The following is a 19,148-nucleotide window of genomic DNA, read 5'->3' on the forward strand; positions in this document are numbered from 1 at the left end:
CAACTTCGACAGACCACGAACACGGTGGTCCGCTGAGGGAGGATTTCTCGAAGTTGTCATTAATCACCGTATCAAGAACAGGACAACTTAAGAGAGACTTAGAAAGCGTCTGGTTTCCTCCAATAATTCCGCTACCATGTGATCACTGAATTGCAATACCACCAAGTTTATATTTACATACTTGATCTGACTATGATCGTAACTTTAAGGATAGGTCAATGTATATATAATTTATTTCGTTTTTACGTATTTCTATTAAAAGCAAAGCCTACATCCTCGAATCAAGTACGAAATATGTTACTACTAAATTAAAGAGGTCATTGTTATGACAGACAGTTATTCTAATGAATATATATATACATATACATATACATATACATATACATATATACATTTATTCTTCAGTTTGGAGATTGTTACGGAAATCTAATGTAAAACTTTTTCGATTATATTAATCACATACATTAATTACATCTTTTGAAATTTTACTACATCATAGAAGATAGTACAATCAAATGATTGATTTAAAACAGGGATATGTTTTACCAAAATACATCAAATTTTTTAAAATTATTACCTAAATAATTACAATTGTGAAATAGTCGTAATTATTTTAAGTGTTTAATAATATACATCTTTTTAATGCTTCGTAACGATTTTAAGATATTACTAATAAGTACATCTTTACGCCATCTATCATGAACGTATTTCAAATTATAGTTTATTTAAGATCATCAAGTATGTATTACCGTATATCTAACATAAGTGAGTATTTGCAAATTAATAAACATGATTCTCTGTTTTTCTCTCTAAAATAAACATTTATCGTAATTTTTGATAGAATAGAATGTTTAATATTTGAAAATATATTTTACGCGCGTTTATCTGCATATGCTTTTCTCATGTCTAAATATTCCGCTAGATGACGCTCGCGTACCTTTAACGAGATACTTGTTTAACGACGAGAGGTAATGTTAAAAAAAGTTAAATAATTATTTAATTATTTCATAGCTAATTGTTGTATTGTATACTTTTCAGTCATAAGTCAAATTCTTTTATAATTTAGCTCATTTTAATATCAATCGAACTCATTATTTCTAAGTATACAGACAAATAACCTCAAATCTTTATTTTACATATTGTATTACTGTGTATCTCATTATAATGCTTTAAGAGGTTTATTAACGTACTTTTTTTATTTATATCAAACATACAAAATTCTTACAAATGTCATAGAATATCTTATATAAAAATTCATAATAAATTTGTCTATTTGTTTTAAATATTTTTGATCATGTAGAACAATCTCCTATAAAATTGTCTTGTTTACAGTTGTTAACAAATTTCAAAATACTACTCTGAAATTTGGACGGATATTTTCTTAGACCATTATCAGTCTTTTCGTTAAAATGTAAAAAGTTCTAAGCTTCAAACTAATCGTACATTACTGACACGTGAGTATGTTAATTATGTGTTTATAATATTTATAATTATCAAAATAAATAATCATAACCAAGTTGAACACAAGTTTTTGTTCGATCTAAATTATCTTTTAAATAATATTATTTCTCTAAATAAACATTTTGTTTGAAGAAGATGTACAAAAGTAGAAGATTATATCTGTATCTCTCAAGACACTGTATATTACTTTGGTGCCAATCAATGTACTTGATATCTTATAGTTAGTATTATGTACCTACTTAAGGCCACAAAAGCTCTATATTCGGAGATTGTAATTCTTCAAATACTTTGTACATTGACAACACAACAAACCAACAATATATCTGAAAAGACAATCAATTATATAATAAATACAATTTAAATATACGTTGTATCATATAATAAAAGAATATATCAACAAATAAATTGTTTTATGCTTACATTATAGGACATCCAGAACCAAATACACATCGCTGCAAATGTTGCATCAAGCTATAATCATAACATTAAAATATCAATTTACAAACCTGTAAAAAATGCATTAATGGAATATATAAAACTTACATAGATGTAATAACCTCCTACAAGCCAAAGTCCAAAAACTAATTGGAATAAACATACAATGAACCATAATATAAGCCAGGGAAGTAACCATCCTCTTATTCCTTCTTTTAATCCATGCATCATCAAACCGCTTGATATTATCAAGAGAACAAAATAAAAGATCATAAATCCTCCACCAATTTGCATTGCTAAAAAGTCATGTGTATATATATATATATAATGCGTAAATATAATGGAGTAACTGATATATATTACCAATTACATTACTTACATCCTCTAATATCAGCCTCAAACAGAGGATTATACAATTGAGATGAATCGCCTCCATTTAATTGATAACATATCAATGTAATGCATATTATACTAATTGCCTACAACAAGAGATAAGCAGTTTGAAATTATATAAAACTAAATATAGTGAAACAGTTATATTAAATTCAAAATACATACAATTGTATAAAAAGCAATGGCTTTGCATCCTGTCTTGATATTATTGGTCCAAATAAATGGTGACCAGCAAGATTCCAATATGGTCATGATTCTGTCAAAATAAAAATTTACGTGTAATAATTATAATAGCATCCATTAACTAGAGAACGCGGATGATTCGATTAATAAACACCACCCACTTGTTAGTGTATTCAAGATTCAAGGTTTGGGCGTCAACACGTAAAAGGTCTACCAACATACAAATTCCATAAACTAGAAAATACTAGCGAACGAATTCAATGAAAATGTTACTTTTTATCCATTTCTGAATGCCATTTTGAAATTTAAACTTCCAACTTAAGTAACATATTAATATATTTTGAAGCGTGTAAGAAAAAGGTATCAAAATCATTAATGCTGAACACCATTGTTACGAATGAAAATTTTATCTATACATACGAAAGTATAACATCCAAATCTTGAACGAGAATATAATTAAGAAAAAACTGCTAGTTTTATAATCATACAAATGTGAAACTGGAGTTCGTATTTTGATATTTTGATGCAATGTTTTATGAATCATTTACTTTATCTCCTACTCCACGTGATTGGTTATCAGATACACCTTCGAAGGTACGTCATTTTCAAGTTTACTTACGTTTATAAATAAAATAACTTTATTAAATTAAATCCTTATTATAATAGGTAGTCACCGGTTACCAGATTTCAAATATTTTAACCATTTGGAATGTTTCACTGCTAACAAACAATGCCACGCACGCATCAGTAAGTGTACTGTTAATGGCGTCGTGTCAGCGTTTACTTCCCCTCCACTTTGCTGCAGGATTGCTATGGCGGTTCCCTCAATATTCGAACGTAACCTGATAAAATGTATTGTCTCAGCTTTTGTAAGTAATGTTCAAATTTCAGTACAAAAGTATCGGATATATACAATTAAAGTATGACTATTATTTATTTATTTATCAAAGGTTTATTTATCAAAGGTCGAAAAAAATTTTTTTTTATTTTAATGTATCTATAATGAACTGACAGTTTTCCTCAGTAATAACTTTTACAATTGGAGAGTTTGAATTGCTTTAATTTATTATATATAATATAAAATAGAATTTTATCACAACATTGCACATTTTAAAAAACTAATTTATTTACTAAAATACGCAATAATTATATTTGCAAACTTTAAATAAGACATTTATTACAATACAGTTTCAACATTACAAATATATTTTAATAAAACAGATAAAATAATATGATAGAGATTGTAGTTTGGAAAATTTGATAATGTGTTTCTCATGAATTACGCGAAGTTTTTTTACATCAAAGAATAAATAGAATTACGTGTTTTACAACTGTTGATAGTAAGCAATGACGGAAGAACACATTCGTTTAGTAAAGCGTACCTTGGCGACGCAAGGATAAAAATATCGTAATTAATGTATGCATATTATCAACTATCGAACGTTGTCGGTGATTAACCCGTGGAAAATGTAGTTCAATGGTTTCGAATTACTTGCTTGCGGTTTCCGCGGGAAGCAGCCATTTTGGTACCGCAAATGCAAATAAGCTGACTGAAACCAGATAAGATCTGATAATGCAGTCACAAAACAAAACCGATAGCCTTTGACTAAGCTAAATGTTAAGTCCTATAAAGTTGTCTAAATAAAGTTGTCTAACGACAGGAAGCTTTCACCTGATCTGTTACATGCTGATACTATTAGTAACGAAACGCATGAAACAATGGAGTTGTAGATGCAATAACAATGTTCAAAGGACATGGATTGCGAGATCTGTTTCGTAAACTAATTTCTGACAGTTAAAACAACAGTACAAATGCTTATCAAAATACGTAATTCATTCTATTTAAATGGCGCAATTGTAAACAATAGAACGTTTGTTATTTTAAATGATACGTGTTTGATGGATCCTTCCATCAGACGCTAATACGGAATGTCAGGAGACTCACAATTGAATAGAACGTTGTAGAATTCACGCGAGCCTCTTAAATTCCTATAGTCATCGAACACGATAGCACATTGCGTAACGAATGAGGTATTCTCCTCGGGACAACGAGATGATCGTAGTCTTCGTATTTTGATTGCGTAATAAAACATCGTAATTCAATTGTATCAATATAATTCAATAATTTCGATAAAAGTTATTACCTTCGTTTTATTGAATTTTATTTACATTGTACTTTTTGATTGAATTCAACTATTATTAGAAATAGAAAAGAAAAAGAATAAAGCGACAGCAACCATCGACTAAAAATGAAAAAATCGTAAAGGGATTGCTTCAAGGAAGGAGAAAATTGGTTTGCAGGATAATATGGAGTAATGGCATATTTGATCAGAGCTACTGCTGCGAGAAGAATTTATCTCATAGTTGGCATTCGATCTGCAAGTACTTACGTAGAACGGTCCTTTATTGTAGGCATATCTAGTATTAAGGGGATCGTGGATATTGCATTCATTGCTACTCTCGAGGGAAGAAGATCGTTAGGTTGCCATACAGTTTATGGAAAAAATATACGTGTATTATCCGTTTTAACAACGTAAACGTAGAGCGACAGATGCGTTTCATAGACTCGCGAAGCCGGCTAGTCCAAAAGCTATAAATATGTAAGTATGAATGCCTGGAACTCTTCTCAGTCCCTTGAACAATCAAAATTCTCTGTCCTGCTCACTTAGGCTATTTGTCTCAATCATTTTCTAGGATAGTTCGCCATCTTATTGGTTCCTTGACAATTCCAGCGAGTTATTATAAAGCAATGTCCACACATAAGTAATTCCTTCTTTAATGTATATTTAATCATATGTTACAAAAAAAAAAAAAAAAAAACTGATGAAAGAACTTGTGTGTATGAATATCATAAATCTTTCGATTTTATTAGGTTGTCCGAAAAGTTTCTTTCGTTTTATAAGGAAATAATAGACGCACAATGTTTTTTGTTTCATATTAGTTTATTGAATTATGCACGAACATAATAATAGAGATATAATGAAATGGAGCATACTTAATTCAATAAAATAATATAAAACAGAAATTGTTGTACATCTATTATCACCTTATGAAACGAAAGAAACTTTTCGGACAACCTAATAGATTCCTTCGCACATTACATAATTTAGTATGAACATTTGATGATATAAAGGCATGAGAGGGAGACCTTGAAGACATCTGCAGATCCAGTACTCGGTTGGTTCTTTCGATGCTAGCGAGAAGCCAAAAAGAAGATTAATGTTTGTCTCGGAAATTATAATGTGACAGTTCATTTTAGCGTCGCGTAACTGTGAATTAGCTTTAAAATGGCTCTCAATTTAGGTGTCAGTCAAAAGGAGCTCGTACAACGTTGTCGCCGTATCCATTCTTGAAGGCATATCTCGACCTCGTGAATGGTAAGTCTCGTAGCTAGTAAAGGCAACACCAATAGATTTTCAATGAACAACCTGCACGTGACTGCTTATGCTTACGGAAAATGGGCGAATCAAGACATAATAAGTCAATGCATCACTCCATTGTAATTGGTAGAAATACAGAAGCAAAAAGGAGCCCGAGGGTCTGCAATTTGAATACCTAACTAGTGGTAATCGCTATCTTGCAATAACGCTTAATGTTTCCAATGTAATTTTTGCATTGGAAAAATTTTATTTGAAAAAGAAGAAATTAATTCTAAGCAAAAAGAAGAGTGGGCTCGCTGTTTAAAAAAATATTTATAGTAAAAGATACAAGAAGGAAAAACAAATTTTACCATTATTTTTAATTATTCAGTCGTGATTTATCTGTACTTTAAAGCTAAAGATTTCGCACGTATGATTGATAACAAGATATTACTTACGTGCAGAATTAAAACACAATTTGCGTGAAAAGATACTGATGAAAGAAGAATATAAAAAGATGAGTAAGTCTACAAATTGGTAGCACGAAGTGTTTAGTACAAACCTTAGTCGAAAGAGTCAAAGTTTCCACAGGAAAATGTTACTTACGTCCTGTTAAGGCGCTCCAAATAAATCACCGAACCGTAATTAAATTTGTGCATTGGTATTTCGCTTTTCAAGCGGGTTAACGCGGTGCGCGTTGCAGGAAAGGAATCGGATCAACAAAAAGTTGTTGGAACAACTTTGCGTTTCGCGTTGAATACTCTTCGAGAAAAACTGTAATGCCATACAGTGGATTTAAAATTAAACGCATATTCTTGCATTAATTTGGGGAATCGAGCTTATTTCAAAATAAATTTTTATTAAAAAAAAAAAATAACTAATAAAGTTATCCTAAATTGATCCTCGTTTTGTAATGCAAATGGAGATACTTGCTATGGACACTGTTTTTGAAACGGAAGAATGTTTATACTGTTCAGCGAACTTATTCGTGTACGAAGCTATCACAGTTATCGGAAACGCGATATAGTCAACTCCTTTTGTGTCGATGATTTCGCGTTACTTCGCACTCCTATTTCATCCTCTGTTATTCTGGACACCATGCAAACTCATTCTACCATCATCGATCAGGTAACGCTATTACAACGAAATTAAAATAAACACGTAAAAACATCTTAACATTAATCCACGTATTACAGCGATAATTTATGCTTGAATCTAATTACGTTCCCGCCAAAAATTTCACCATGAATAAAATCCACATGGATACATTAAATGGCCTTGTATTGTAAACTCCATTCACATAATTCTTCCTAAATCCATCAAAATTTACCATTCAACCAACTTTTATTCCAAAACTCTCGATGACACTTGATTCACCTCTCAAAAGGGATTGCCTCTTAAACAAATTAACACAAATAATAAATATAATATATCAAAAGGATATTTCGAAGAAAACAATCTCAAATACACATAACATAGGAAAATGAACATGTAACGTATTTGAGAAAACGCAACGAAGATTGTGTGCACAATTGCACGCGCGAGCGGAGCACGGTGGCGTTGGAGTTAGGGGAAAGGCGCTATAGAGGTCCCCTCTAGTGAGATTGGGCCCCGTTCTGGTCTCTCTCACACACTCTCTCGCGACGTCGAAGGTTTCCTTCGCACCGGTTCGTGCCGTGGCGGTCCGGCTCGGCTCGTGCACATACGCCATGGTCTCTCGTATCGAATCGGGCCAGCTTCGTGTTGCCCAGCTGGATCTGTACACCCATTTGTCGGCCTCCAACTCGTCGTCGTCGTCGACGTTCGCCGCGGCCCATTCGTACCCACCGGAGATCCGTTCTCGATCGCTCTGTCGTCTCGGCTGTGAAACGTGCAGCGTGTCTCGGTGATCTGATGTAACCCTTCTCTTTCTTTCTAGCTATCTCCCTCTCTTTTTCTTTCTTCCTTACTCAGGCTCTCACTCTCGCGTAGTCACTCCTTCTCTTTCCCTGCCGTGAAACCGCATCGGCCGTGTGTATATCGCCTCGATTACACCAGAACGGTTGAGCGTCGCCGAGCGGACCCAACGTCTGGATCCGTGAAGCGCACTTGCTCGTCGTCGTCCTCGTCGTCTTCGATGCTCCGGCAGTGTTCTCTTACGCGCCAATTCCTCTGCCGATCGCGCTGCTAATTAAACCTGGTGAGCTCACTGGACACCGTTGCGATCGACTTGATTCGTTCGCGGTGGAACGATCGACGATCGAGAGTTTCTCGATCACAATCCTTGGTGCGTGGAATTATCCTGTTTATTGGACCTGGATTCGTCCACTCGGACGAGAAATATAATATCTACACAAGACCATCGATGATCTTCTAATTGAAGCAGGATTTAAGAGATCTTCTGGGTGGTTTAGTGGATTTTAGATAGAAGTCACGGTGTATTTTGTGGTTCGCTGGTGTCGTGCTTGTTTTTCGTGAACAAGATTCGTGATCCTCCGATGCTGAGCGCACAGTATTCGAGGCTCGTATGTGTGCACGAGCCGAGTTTAAGGCTGGTTAACGTGGAAGGTAGAACTGAGAGAGGTTAAGTGGTTCAGAGGATGAAGATCAAACAACGGTCGTTAGAAATTGAAAGCTTCTCGGAGAAGAAAAGCTTGGACGTTTGTGACGGGGAAAACAGACATTTCGTTCTCGGCGATCGGCGCGAGATTCCGTCCGGCGCTTTCGTGTGCGAGCAATTAATCGATTAATCGTCCTCTTGGTACGAAAGAGATAGTCGGTTTTCTTGACGAAACTGGTTTAAGTGGTTCGCATTAGCATCTTTAATATGCTACTGTTACGGAATACAATTCCGCGTCGAGTAAGTGGACGAGATTAATGTTTCCATTGGTGCCGAGCTGTTCGTCGAGCGAATCAAAGCGTTCACGGTGTCCTTTCTTATGAACTGATAAAAGCGATACGTGTGCACTTACGACCGAATAAGATAAAAGTACGAAGTACGAAGACAGTAGAAAGAAAAGATATTCATACTTTGGTGAGCGTCGTCGCTTGTTGATCGTCTCACGGTTGTCGATGTTTTCGAATCTCGATTCGGTATGATCGATTAACAGAGCAGTCAAAAATTGGTTCTTACTATAAAACAAGAAAGAAAAAAAATGGCTGAGTGAAAGTGCTCTCGGATAGTAGCCGTGTGTCGTTGCATTCCGTGCGTTTAATTCCAAGTGCACTCGTGATTAATTAAGAACGGAGGAAAGCGATCTCGCGCGCTCAAAGAATCGTGAAGAATGCCTTCAGGTTGATATTTATACGTATGATACTTACACCTATACAAGTGTGCGTGCGTGCGTGTGCGTGCGTGCGCGCGCGTGTGTGTATGTCGATTTCTATGCAAAAAACCGATTCGTGATCTGCTAATCTAGTCACATTGACTTTAAGATTATCTCTCTGAAACTAGTGGTCCGAAACGAGGACAGAGACATTTCATTTGCCGATATGAAGATCTGTATATCGTTCGCAATCTGCGGAACGAACAAACTCGTAAACACAATATTATGATAATATTATCTCGCAACGATAAGGCTCCCACGAACGTAAGCGAATACTCGAATCTGTCTTGGCCAATTTGACCGTGTAAAAGATTTTCAATAAATGTTTTTCAACCGTAGTTGTGCATGATCCAGTTGGGTCTTCTCGATCGGTTCGATTCGAGGCTGAAATCGGTTTAGAAACAGCCGGTTCGATCGAACTCAGAAACGAACGCCCAAACAGAAGTAGAACATCGAGATTTGTGGAACATTTATTATGCTACGTTACTCTCGAGTAATGTACGGGATCGAACAACGTCGATTTAACGATTGTTTGGAAACAACGAGTTTAACAGCGAAGAAAATTTTCATCCTGAAGTGTAATGTAACGAAATTGTGTTTGGTGGAAAGCCGTCGATGATAATTCCTCGTGCACGAAACATCACCTGGTTTGAGGAAGTGCTTGTTATGGATATCTGCGTGGCGATCAAACGGGAATACTTTCTCGAGCAGAATTACGTGGATGGCATCCAAGGAAGCGTTTTCGAACCCTTGCAGGAGTGAGTATATATGTTGTTTCACGCAAAATTCCTTATTGAGAATGATTAAAGACAAATATTTCTATCTGGTATCTTGAACTTTTGTGTACATTACTGGTATTAATAACTTGTCAGACTCGCTGGTATTTTTATATCGTGAAAAGTATTTCAGAACAAAGTCAAGGCAGATTAAACAGGAAAATCTTCTTGCACTGAATATCATCTTTCACGATAATTTATTAACCGATATGATAAATGTTACCATTTTGTAGATTTCTATTGTACAAAGTCTCTACAATTGGAATATTAAAAGAAAATATTGAAGGATTGTAAGTAAATATTGAAGCAAGGAAACAGCTTTTCTTATACGTATTTTTAATTGCGTGTAGAATCTCATTCTAGTTGTTTTTACCTAAACTTATCTCTTTATTATCTCAATTCTTTAGATTGTTGAAGAACTTTGTTCTTTTTATAAGGTTAAAAAATCAATAATCATTTATTGCAAATGAAAAAGAAGTATCTGTGAGTTTAATATTTCATGGAGAAGTTAAAAATTGAAATTAGTAGCAACATTACTTGATTGTAAATTAATATGTTCCAAAAGGAAATTAATTTTTAAATGGCACTTTTTATTTACTGAAATTGTCAGGAAATGAAATCTCCTTATAGCTGCAATTTTTTAAATTATACATCGAAGACAATAAATAATTAGTTCGAACCATTCAAAATCCGCTTATAGAATTTCGCTTATGTTATTGTCAAACTTCCTACCTCAGCATTGACAACTTGCAATTTGTGATTTGTAAAACTTTGCCAATGATATTACTTTAAGCGTACAAGATCTTCCAAGTAACTTATATTTAACGATCAGTAAGGACTTCCTAACAAATGACACATAAAAATGGCAATTTAATATCGGCCACATGACACGGTTAAAACTACGTTTACTTTTCTATTCTTAGAAACGTCTCAATTAAAACAAATCACCTGCTAGAGTTACTCCCGTAAAGTGCAATCCGATCGCGATACATCTTCCCCCGAAGCCAAACGTTAATCAAGAGCTTGATCGTTTCTCGATGGATTCTCAACAGGAGTTGATCGAACGTCCATTCGACCATCAGCTTTCTGTAGTTACAGCATACTGTGTATTTCGGATAATTCAGCTACACGAAATAAAATGTGTATTTTCCAATCTCTTCGTACCTATCGAAACATCTAAGCAAAATATATCCACCTGTTAAAATCTCCCCTGCTGGTGTGTAGCGGGATCACGGAGCGTATCCTTCCGTAGAACGGAGCTCAGCTACGATAACCACATGAGAAAGTATTACAATGGAGCACGTTGGGCCGCTATTTATGAATATAATGTTCGATCGCCCTGCGCGGCTCTGCGAACCGTTGTTCAAGCGGGGAAAAATCGCGATTTTTGCTCGATCGGTGAAAGTTGAAGTTTGCTGGTAATCTCGACAATGCCGGAAGCCCTAAGTTTACTCCTCGTCGCGGTCGTTTCTCGATGGGCGAGGAAAGAAGTCGGAAGGCATTGTGCACAGAGGATGCGTGTGTACTGTGTGCAGTCTTCGTTTCTCGTGTCTCTCTAACGTCGTGGCCCATTACGTTGCACCAAGACGACCAACCGTAACAGCTACGTTTTTTCTCCTCATTTCATAGAGGATCATCTTGGGGACGATAAATCGCGCGAAAGTCGAGGACGAATCTTGATCCCCGTAACGATAAAAGAACGCGCGTACGAAACCGGAGGGGACGAGAGAGTTGAACGGGAATCGTTTCTGATGTTCGTCTTTTTCACCTACTATTATTTTAATTTCAATGGTAATTAAAGAGAAGCATCGCGGCACGCGATGTAATGATTATCCTCCACATGTGTTGGTATATAGAGCTGAGGTTACTGATTATGAAGTGAAATGAATATTTGACTTGGATGTAATAAAGAGTGACAAATTGATCTGAGCTTAATGTTTGCACAGTGATGTCAAAAGGCAAGGTAAAAGTTATGGTGCAATATGTACTGGTTGCAATGTTTGGACAATGTAGAGGAAGTGAAATGTATATGTTATACAAATTCATTATTCTGTAAGAGTTAACAAATTTTTTTTAAATTTATCTTCTCATAAATGATATTTAACGTTAAGGAGGGGAGAGTGTATTCGCATTGACTTTTAATAATACGATAGGAGTTCTTCGAAGTATTACTTGATGCTAAAATTGTCTTATTTTTCGACTTGTACGATTTAATTCGTCGAAACTCACATGTAGCACTTGCTTCAACTTCCGTGCAGTATAAGCGTAAATAAGATCAAATTCCTTTGCTCTTATATGTACATTATTTTTCGCTGTTGGCTTAACGAATGCCACAAGTCGTATTTTTCGATGATTGCGTTCACTGTTGCGTCATCGAGCGAGGAATTCCGTATGGCAGACCAAGCAATCGATTTTGGCAGCTGTATTAAGACAGGTGCGAAAATATTCGTACAAGATTTTTCATATTAGCATGGGCACTATGTTTCATAATTATCAATTATTACAATTTTATATTCTCTACAATTTAACATATGCAAAATGTTGGAAAGATAAGGAAGGAGGAGTGTATCCTCTACGAATTTCGATATTCGTAGATAATTGATAATTTTATTATGGTAGTGAAAATAATAATAATAATCCGCTATTATATAAAATTAATGCGTTGATCATTATCACGGTATCCTGCTTAACCGTGCGTGAAGAATCAATTTACCAAGTCCAGCTTGTGTGATCAGTTTTGTCTCTTCTATTTTTTTCAAAAACATAACCTTTGATAATCCACTAATTACGAATACTTAACCAGTTACGCGGTATCAAATTTATTTACCCGACGATAATTCTAATTTCCTTTAATTACTCGTTCAGCTTCGTTATATCTTGAACGAACTATATACATATATTAGGATTTTAAGTTTCCGTAAGGTACGATAATTATTAGGAGGATGCGGGAATATAGTTGCATGTCGAAATAAGATAACATAATTCTATGAGGTTCTTTGGTACGATTATGTATTAATTAGCTTTTGGTTACGTAGAAATACTTAAAGCGGAATATTTCGTACATCTTCACGAAAAGATTTAATTCTTACATTTTTATGAAATTTTTGTATTGAGTTCTTCGCAAAAATGCTTCTTACAATTATTTTCTAGAAGTGTTTGTGTTTTATTATATCATTGAGACAAAGAGTTTCTGAGAATAAAATCATGTTCCACAAGTAGAGCATGTAGTGTAGCTTATAAAGAGCAATGTTATAAATAGCTTTGCAAGAAACCTGTGGCAATTACTGTAAAAGAAGATGAAACATTCACAGAACTTCAACAATTATTCAACAACAACCACTTAATAAACTTGAAATTTCTACGTTTTTACAAAACAAGATGTATAATATTCTGACAACATCCCAACATTCTCAGAAAATAGTGATAGTATATCTTTGACCGCGCAGTATATCTTTAGCATAGTACATAGTATATCTTTAATATTGCTACGGTCTCCGAATCTTTAAGTTTCAATCTTGCTTTTGTTTCAACAAACAAAACGATTTTTTAATATTTTAAAAAGAATTTCAGTATAAAATTGAAACGCATCATATACAGTATATGTAAATAACGATTCTTTCATACGTGCTCGAAAACTAAGAAATTCTTTATCAATAGAAACTCACAGTTGGATTAAAAGTGACGTGAATCGAGCAAAATCAAATACCATTCACTAAATCCTTTCTTCTTCAGTCACTCTTTCAAGCAGACTAGTAGACGAAAAGATCGAAGCTCTTGGAGGGCCAGTAAACACGAAAGATCCGCAATATCCGGCGTTCCCTCCACGAAGGTATGCGGAGGGATGTTCCTGGTCGCGGATTCACTGGCTCTCCAAAAGACACGACGTATAAATACCACCTCGTTTCGGTTTCCTCTCTCCTCACAGTCCCGTTCTCCCTCTCTCTTCTGCCTGGTAGCACGGAGTCTATTTAGATAATCTTCCGCTTAGCGGGAGCGGCACTCGGTGCGGTAAGGGAGCCTCTTCTTCGCGGAGGCTTTCACCAAGGTGGCATCATATTCCTGATCCGCGAACCGGCCGCGTTTCTTCGATCCTCTCCACTCGTCTACATTGCTCTCGTCTCTCTTCGTCGTTTCTGTTGTCTCGGTGGCCAGTGTTCGATAGAGGTTTTTGACGAACGCCACGCCCGTGTCCAAAGAACCCTACTCGTTGTGCCTCTGTGATTCGTAAACGCCTTCGACGACGTGACCTTGAGCTCCACAGATCTCGAGGACTTCGCCAGGTCACCGGTACGATATCAAGATCTACGTCAAGACCAGGGATCCTCTGTTGACTGGTCGCGGGACATTCCTTCCATCCTATTTCGTCTCGTCGCCACGACATGCGGCTGTCTTGATTAATCGGTAAGCGAACCAGTCCGCTTTCGACGATTCGTGGCCTCGTCGATGCGTGGGTGATCGCCCCGATGGCGCTTTAATGATAGACCCCGTGATCTCTCGATCAGATTCTTTGTTTGCATTGTATAGAGGTTTTTGTTCTCGTTCGAAGAGAATGTAGGTGGGTCTTGCTATTTGCGGCGCGCGCCTTTAACCCTTTAACTGTCTAGCGCATCTGGCAGATGATTATGTAGATATAGGCCCGCCTGTGTATTCTTAAAATGTAGGATGTTTGTTGAACGGGAGTTAGACTCGTGCGAAGCGTGTTATACGCGGTTCTCGAAGCAGTTTGGTATTTTTAATGATGCGTGTGCAGGTTCATTGTTTTAAAAGGGTCTTCTGGCTTTGTTGGAATGCTTTCTTGTGTCAATGAAGGCTGTATGATTTTTACTTTACCGTGATTACTCTTATGTTTTCTCGTGATTATCTAAGTAATTTTTGGGGAAAAAGTTGAAGATTTATTATTGTAAAATAATATCTGGCTTTTCTTAAGATTTCTTCTTTGTACTATAAATATCTTATTACATCTCTGTTTATCTGTATTTATTTACAATTAGTAATAAATGAAATCGCATTAGTCACATTATATATTTTTCTCTCATAATTAAAATATACACAGGATTCTATTATCTACAGAAAAAAAGCGTTATGCTTCCTTATTCAAATAATCAAGGAAACGATAACATCATTGACGTTAGTAAGTTACGAACAAAAAGGCGGCATGAGGAAGAATTTTCTTAGGGGGCTTTTAATTTATTAGTGATAAACGGCATTGAACGAGTTTCTGAGAGAAACTGGCGATAACGATCGATCGAATGAGGTAAAGGCACGCGAGATGCTTTATCTCGCGTGTATTCATTGTTTATCATTGAGTACAATTGCCTGGCTACGTGTGCAGCCGTGCGATCGCGCAGATGTTCAAGACAATTAAAAGTGATTGACGCGACTCTGCCCGATTCTCGAATCGTCGCGACAAATTAGGGCCGTATAGAGACTGAGCGTAGGGGCGAACGATGAACGTGTTCTCGTGTTAAGAGGTTCAAACGTGCATTCTATCTTTAGCAACATTTCCCCGAAAAGAGAGTCTCAACAGAAGGAGAAAGAGAGTACAAAAGGGTTTGCGTTCTTCGATAGAGCAATACAAAATCATTTGATCGTTTCTCTGAAAAGTCCCATCTGGGAAACAGTAACAGACAATTATTATAATATAATATTCATTTAATCGAACGTATACATTCCTGCAATGGGTCACGTACACATCTTCTTATTGTTTATTATATTCGATGAATTAATTTTGGTTTCTTTCATGTAAGAAGGTTTGGGATTTATGTTCTTTTGTGCGATTTTAAGTAAAGAACAAAAATAAAAAAAATATCGTGATAAAGCGGCGGGTGCATCTCAGCGAGTTGCAGCAGCTTATCGTTTCGCAAATAAACCCAACGACGCTTTCTGCCACATTGCGATGACAAAGCAACGTGCATGTTTATCGGTTGTTTGCACCAAGACGCGTTGCGTCTCTCGTGCAAATAACATCGCCGGAACGGAATGCGGTTGCCTCTTTTTCTTCAACGCTTTCCTTATTCGTATCGTAGCTTCATGTGCCAAGAAAGACTTTTGGTCTTCTCCAAAAGATCGTGGATTAAAATTAGCCACGAAAGTGTCTCCGCTTCGACGAAGACGACGTGGCGATTCCCCCTTTTTTTTTTTTCTTATGAAATCTGACGAATGAAAATAGAAGCTTCGTCTTCGTCGAGAAGAGCTCGATTAACGATAGTGTTCGTAGAAAAGCTGGCCGTCGACAGTGTTCTTTCTCCCGTGTGTTTGACCCTGTACGGATTTTTGCTTATTATACTCGGAATTCTGACGCCGCATTGCGGTGCATTTCTTTTTTCGCAGTGAATGTTCTTTGTGAGCAACGCGACAAAATACGAGTTTGCACCCTCGTCAATATTTACGTCACGTTCGTTGTATTTCGAATTCTTCGTATATTTTCCGCGTGCCATGGCACTTTGCTGTACGTGAAACCACTCTCTTCCTTCGATCGGTTGAATCATCCAAATCCGGCGTTTGGATTCCGGACGAAAATCATGGCGGGCAAGGTGCCAATAAATGACTGTACTAAGAGTGCCACCTGCGTGCGAGATGCTTTACTCGATATCGAATCTATTTCACGTATCTTTCAAGCATTAGTTGAACAGTTTTACGATATTTATTTTATGGGGACGTTAATATATAACCCTAATGTATAATCCTATAATATCGCTTTATAGTATTTTTATAGAATTATGCTTCCGGAAAACAGGTCTATTAGGGTTTATTAATGTATTTTATTGACAGGATGTCAGATAGGAAAAAGAGCAATGTCGTCTTATCGGTAATTTATAATTTAATTTATATGCTATACAATTTAAGTAGATATTAAAGTAAAGTATAATATTAAGGGCTTAATTTTAGCTCTTTACTTCTATTATCCTCCATTGTCGAATACCCTAATGTGTGAACACTGTATTGAAGAAACAAGTGCTTTTTTCTGTTACAAATAGTATTATTGTACGTGTTACTACGTGTATTAGAACATAAACATTAAGGGCTGGTGTAAACGAGCCAGTTTTTTACTTTGCGTTCTCCCTGTGTCATATGTCTTTCTTTGTTTTCCAGTTAGAACCAACAATGACAGACATATGACGCAGCGTGAACGCAGCGTCAAAAAGCACGTCTCTGCACGACACCCTAGTGAAAATAATGAGAATGTGTCTTCTCATCACGAAAATTTATGTAGTTCAATGGCCAAAAAATATGATATCCCTAGATAATAAAAAAAACTGGCAAGTTTCTTGTTCTTTACATGAATAAATGAAATGTAATATCAAGACGGTGGGTGTTCTATTATTTGAACATTTTCGTCTCCCTGTTATGTAGTTCCGATACGGGAAACTTTATTGTATTACGACAGTGAAGTGAGGTGCGTAGGTGGAACGGATTTGTGAATTAGAAGGAAAGCCACGACTTCCCGGCTCAAGACACTGGTGTACAAGGTATTCGAAATACTACGCCGCGATGTCGCGTTCCGAATTTAATTAATACGCGGCTGCCGCGATACCAATGCCACGTGCCGACATAAACCAAGATGAAAACTTGGAATAAGGTGGGAGCGCGTGAGCGTCGCGGAATTCGAGAATATCGCGGGTGCTGTGGGTTCGAGGAACGAAAAGAAAGTGAAAGAAAACGCCCTCGGGTATCCTGCCGCGCACCAGGCGTCTTTGGTTTCTTCGTCTTCTTTTTATTCACCTCAACGCGACCCTGGCACAAGTTCAATTCGTTCCGGCCAATTGGACTCGGGACTGTGTAAAAGAGCCGCTTTCCGTGGACCAATCGACCATTTTCTCGAGAGGAATGCATCGGTTCCTTCGCGGCTTCGTAATCAGACGCGGCTTCGTAATGAAATTTGCATTTTCTACGTTAGGATTTTTGCGAAAGCTTCCAGTCGGGTGATTATCATTCGTCTCTTCCTTTTTGTTTTCTTTTTTTTTTTGTATCTTGTCAACTTGGTTTATTAGTGGAGATTAATTTAGATCGTTGTTGTCGAGTGATGCCGTTAGTGATGGGATCAAGTATACTGTAAGTTGGTTCGAACCTAATTGCAAAGACTAATATTTATCGCCTCATAAGTTCGCCGAAAAGAAACAATATATTTAAATAGATTTGAACTAATTCAGAAGTTATATTGGTTAACTTCATAAATTGAAAAGTAAAGAAAATTGTGGAATATTACAATTTTTAGAGAATTTCCTTGGAGAGATCACCTTTATTTATGTTACTTTTTTATAATAAATGAACTTTTGGAAATGAACAATTTGTTTATTCAACAAGTTCAATATTAATTACGTATCCATATAATGAAGTTGAGAAACGTACAAAAAGTGGAGTTGATTAGTTTGGCTTCTAAGGGGCTCAAATAAGAGTATATTTTCAAAGAAATGCTTCGAAAAAAGACACATCTTTTAGTAAATATACAAACATAATTGAATAAGAATCCAATTGAAATATTCTTTCTATACAAAATGATTTGAACAATGTTAGTAATCGAAACATTGGGTGATTGGAATATTCCTGGCACCATTCGCTAGAAAATTGACTCATTTTGGGCGAAAATTGACTCTTTCGATCTGGTGAATCGACTTTCGCCCAACAATAATGCATATCATTGATCATGAACTTTATCGGGATTCGGTCGAATCGAGTTCAACATCCGTTATCGGGAACAGTGGTGGCTCGTGGTTCGGCGAAATAACTCACTCCGGGAATTGAATGTCACTCGATCACTGCTATCTGACAGAAAACACATTAGATGAAAATCGAATAGGCTGGCTAGGATTTACGGTGCATCGAAATAATATTTCTCGTTAATCCCAACCTGTTCCACGGCCGTTCATAAATTCTGCAATGCCGCGTCCAACCTCGATGGTAATTTGCATACGCGAAAAAGAATGGCCATTTTTGTAGTACAAATAATGCAAGAGAAAATGATTTTTATCGTCTCATAAATCTAACCAGCCGCGTTCAACGAAACACGCGATCTGCGTGATAGAATAAAGCCAGCGGAACGACGCGATCACCGTTGCCTTTCGCGATAATAAAAGCTCGTAATTCAACTTTTGAGAAACAATGTCTCTCGTTGCTTTATACAATAGCTTACAAAAGTAGATATACGAATGCTTATATAGACATTTTTTTATGAATATATTATGTGTGTTATACGAAACTTTTCGAAATTTCATTAGAATTGTAAAGAGGCACAACTG

General features: G+C 36.3%; 2 protein-coding genes across 11 annotated transcripts in view; one reads left to right on the plus strand and one right to left on the minus strand.

Moving 5' to 3' along the window:
• Positions 1-1,177: 1,177 nt before the first annotated feature.
• Positions 1,178-3,256, minus strand: LOC126869638 (uncharacterized). Of its 2 annotated transcripts, none has more exons than XM_050626467.1 (6): positions 3,092-3,256; positions 2,455-2,545; positions 2,276-2,375; positions 2,005-2,192; positions 1,882-1,932; positions 1,178-1,784 (listed from the first exon to the last, which is right to left on the minus strand). In XM_050626467.1, exons 2-6 carry the CDS (start codon positions 2,539-2,541, stop codon positions 1,701-1,703), a joined length of 510 nt encoding a protein of 169 aa, XP_050482424.1. In that variant the 5' UTR covers positions 2,542-2,545; positions 3,092-3,256; the 3' UTR covers positions 1,178-1,700. The 2 variants fall into 2 exon arrangements, with proteins under 2 accessions (XP_050482424.1, XP_050482423.1); XM_050626466.1 differs by lacking the exon at positions 3,092-3,256 and adding an exon at positions 2,634-3,065.
• Positions 3,257-9,747: 6,491 nt separating this feature from the next.
• LOC126869633 (rho guanine nucleotide exchange factor 17) overlaps positions 9,748-19,148 on the plus strand; it is a 69,353-nt gene continuing 59,952 nt past the window's right edge. For all 9 annotated transcript variants that reach the window (XR_007690955.1, XM_050626448.1, XM_050626450.1 and 6 more), the window contains exon 1: positions 9,748-9,894. The gene's annotated coding sequence lies outside the window, so the exon portion shown is untranslated. The remainder of the gene's footprint in view (positions 9,895-19,148) is intronic.

Source organism: Bombus huntii, chromosome 9 (genome assembly GCF_024542735.1).
Source record: "Bombus huntii isolate Logan2020A chromosome 9, iyBomHunt1.1, whole genome shotgun sequence".
In the NCBI taxonomy this organism is placed as follows: domain Eukaryota; kingdom Metazoa; phylum Arthropoda; class Insecta; order Hymenoptera; family Apidae; genus Bombus; species Bombus huntii.

Bases quoted from the DNA above. Each gene is read 5' to 3' on its own strand.
- LOC126869638 (XM_050626466.1), bottom strand. From the start codon at position 2,692: ATGTTGGTAGACCTTTTACGTGTTGACGCCCAAACCTTGAATCTTGAA. The intron at 2,546-2,633 runs GTGGGTGGTGTT...TTATTTTGACAG, and splicing joins AATCTTGAATACACTAACAA to AATCATGACCATATTGGAAT. The intron at 2,193-2,275 runs GTAAGTAATGTA...ATGACTTTTTAG, and splicing joins TGAGGCTGATATTAGAGGAT to CAATGCAAATTGGTGGAGGA.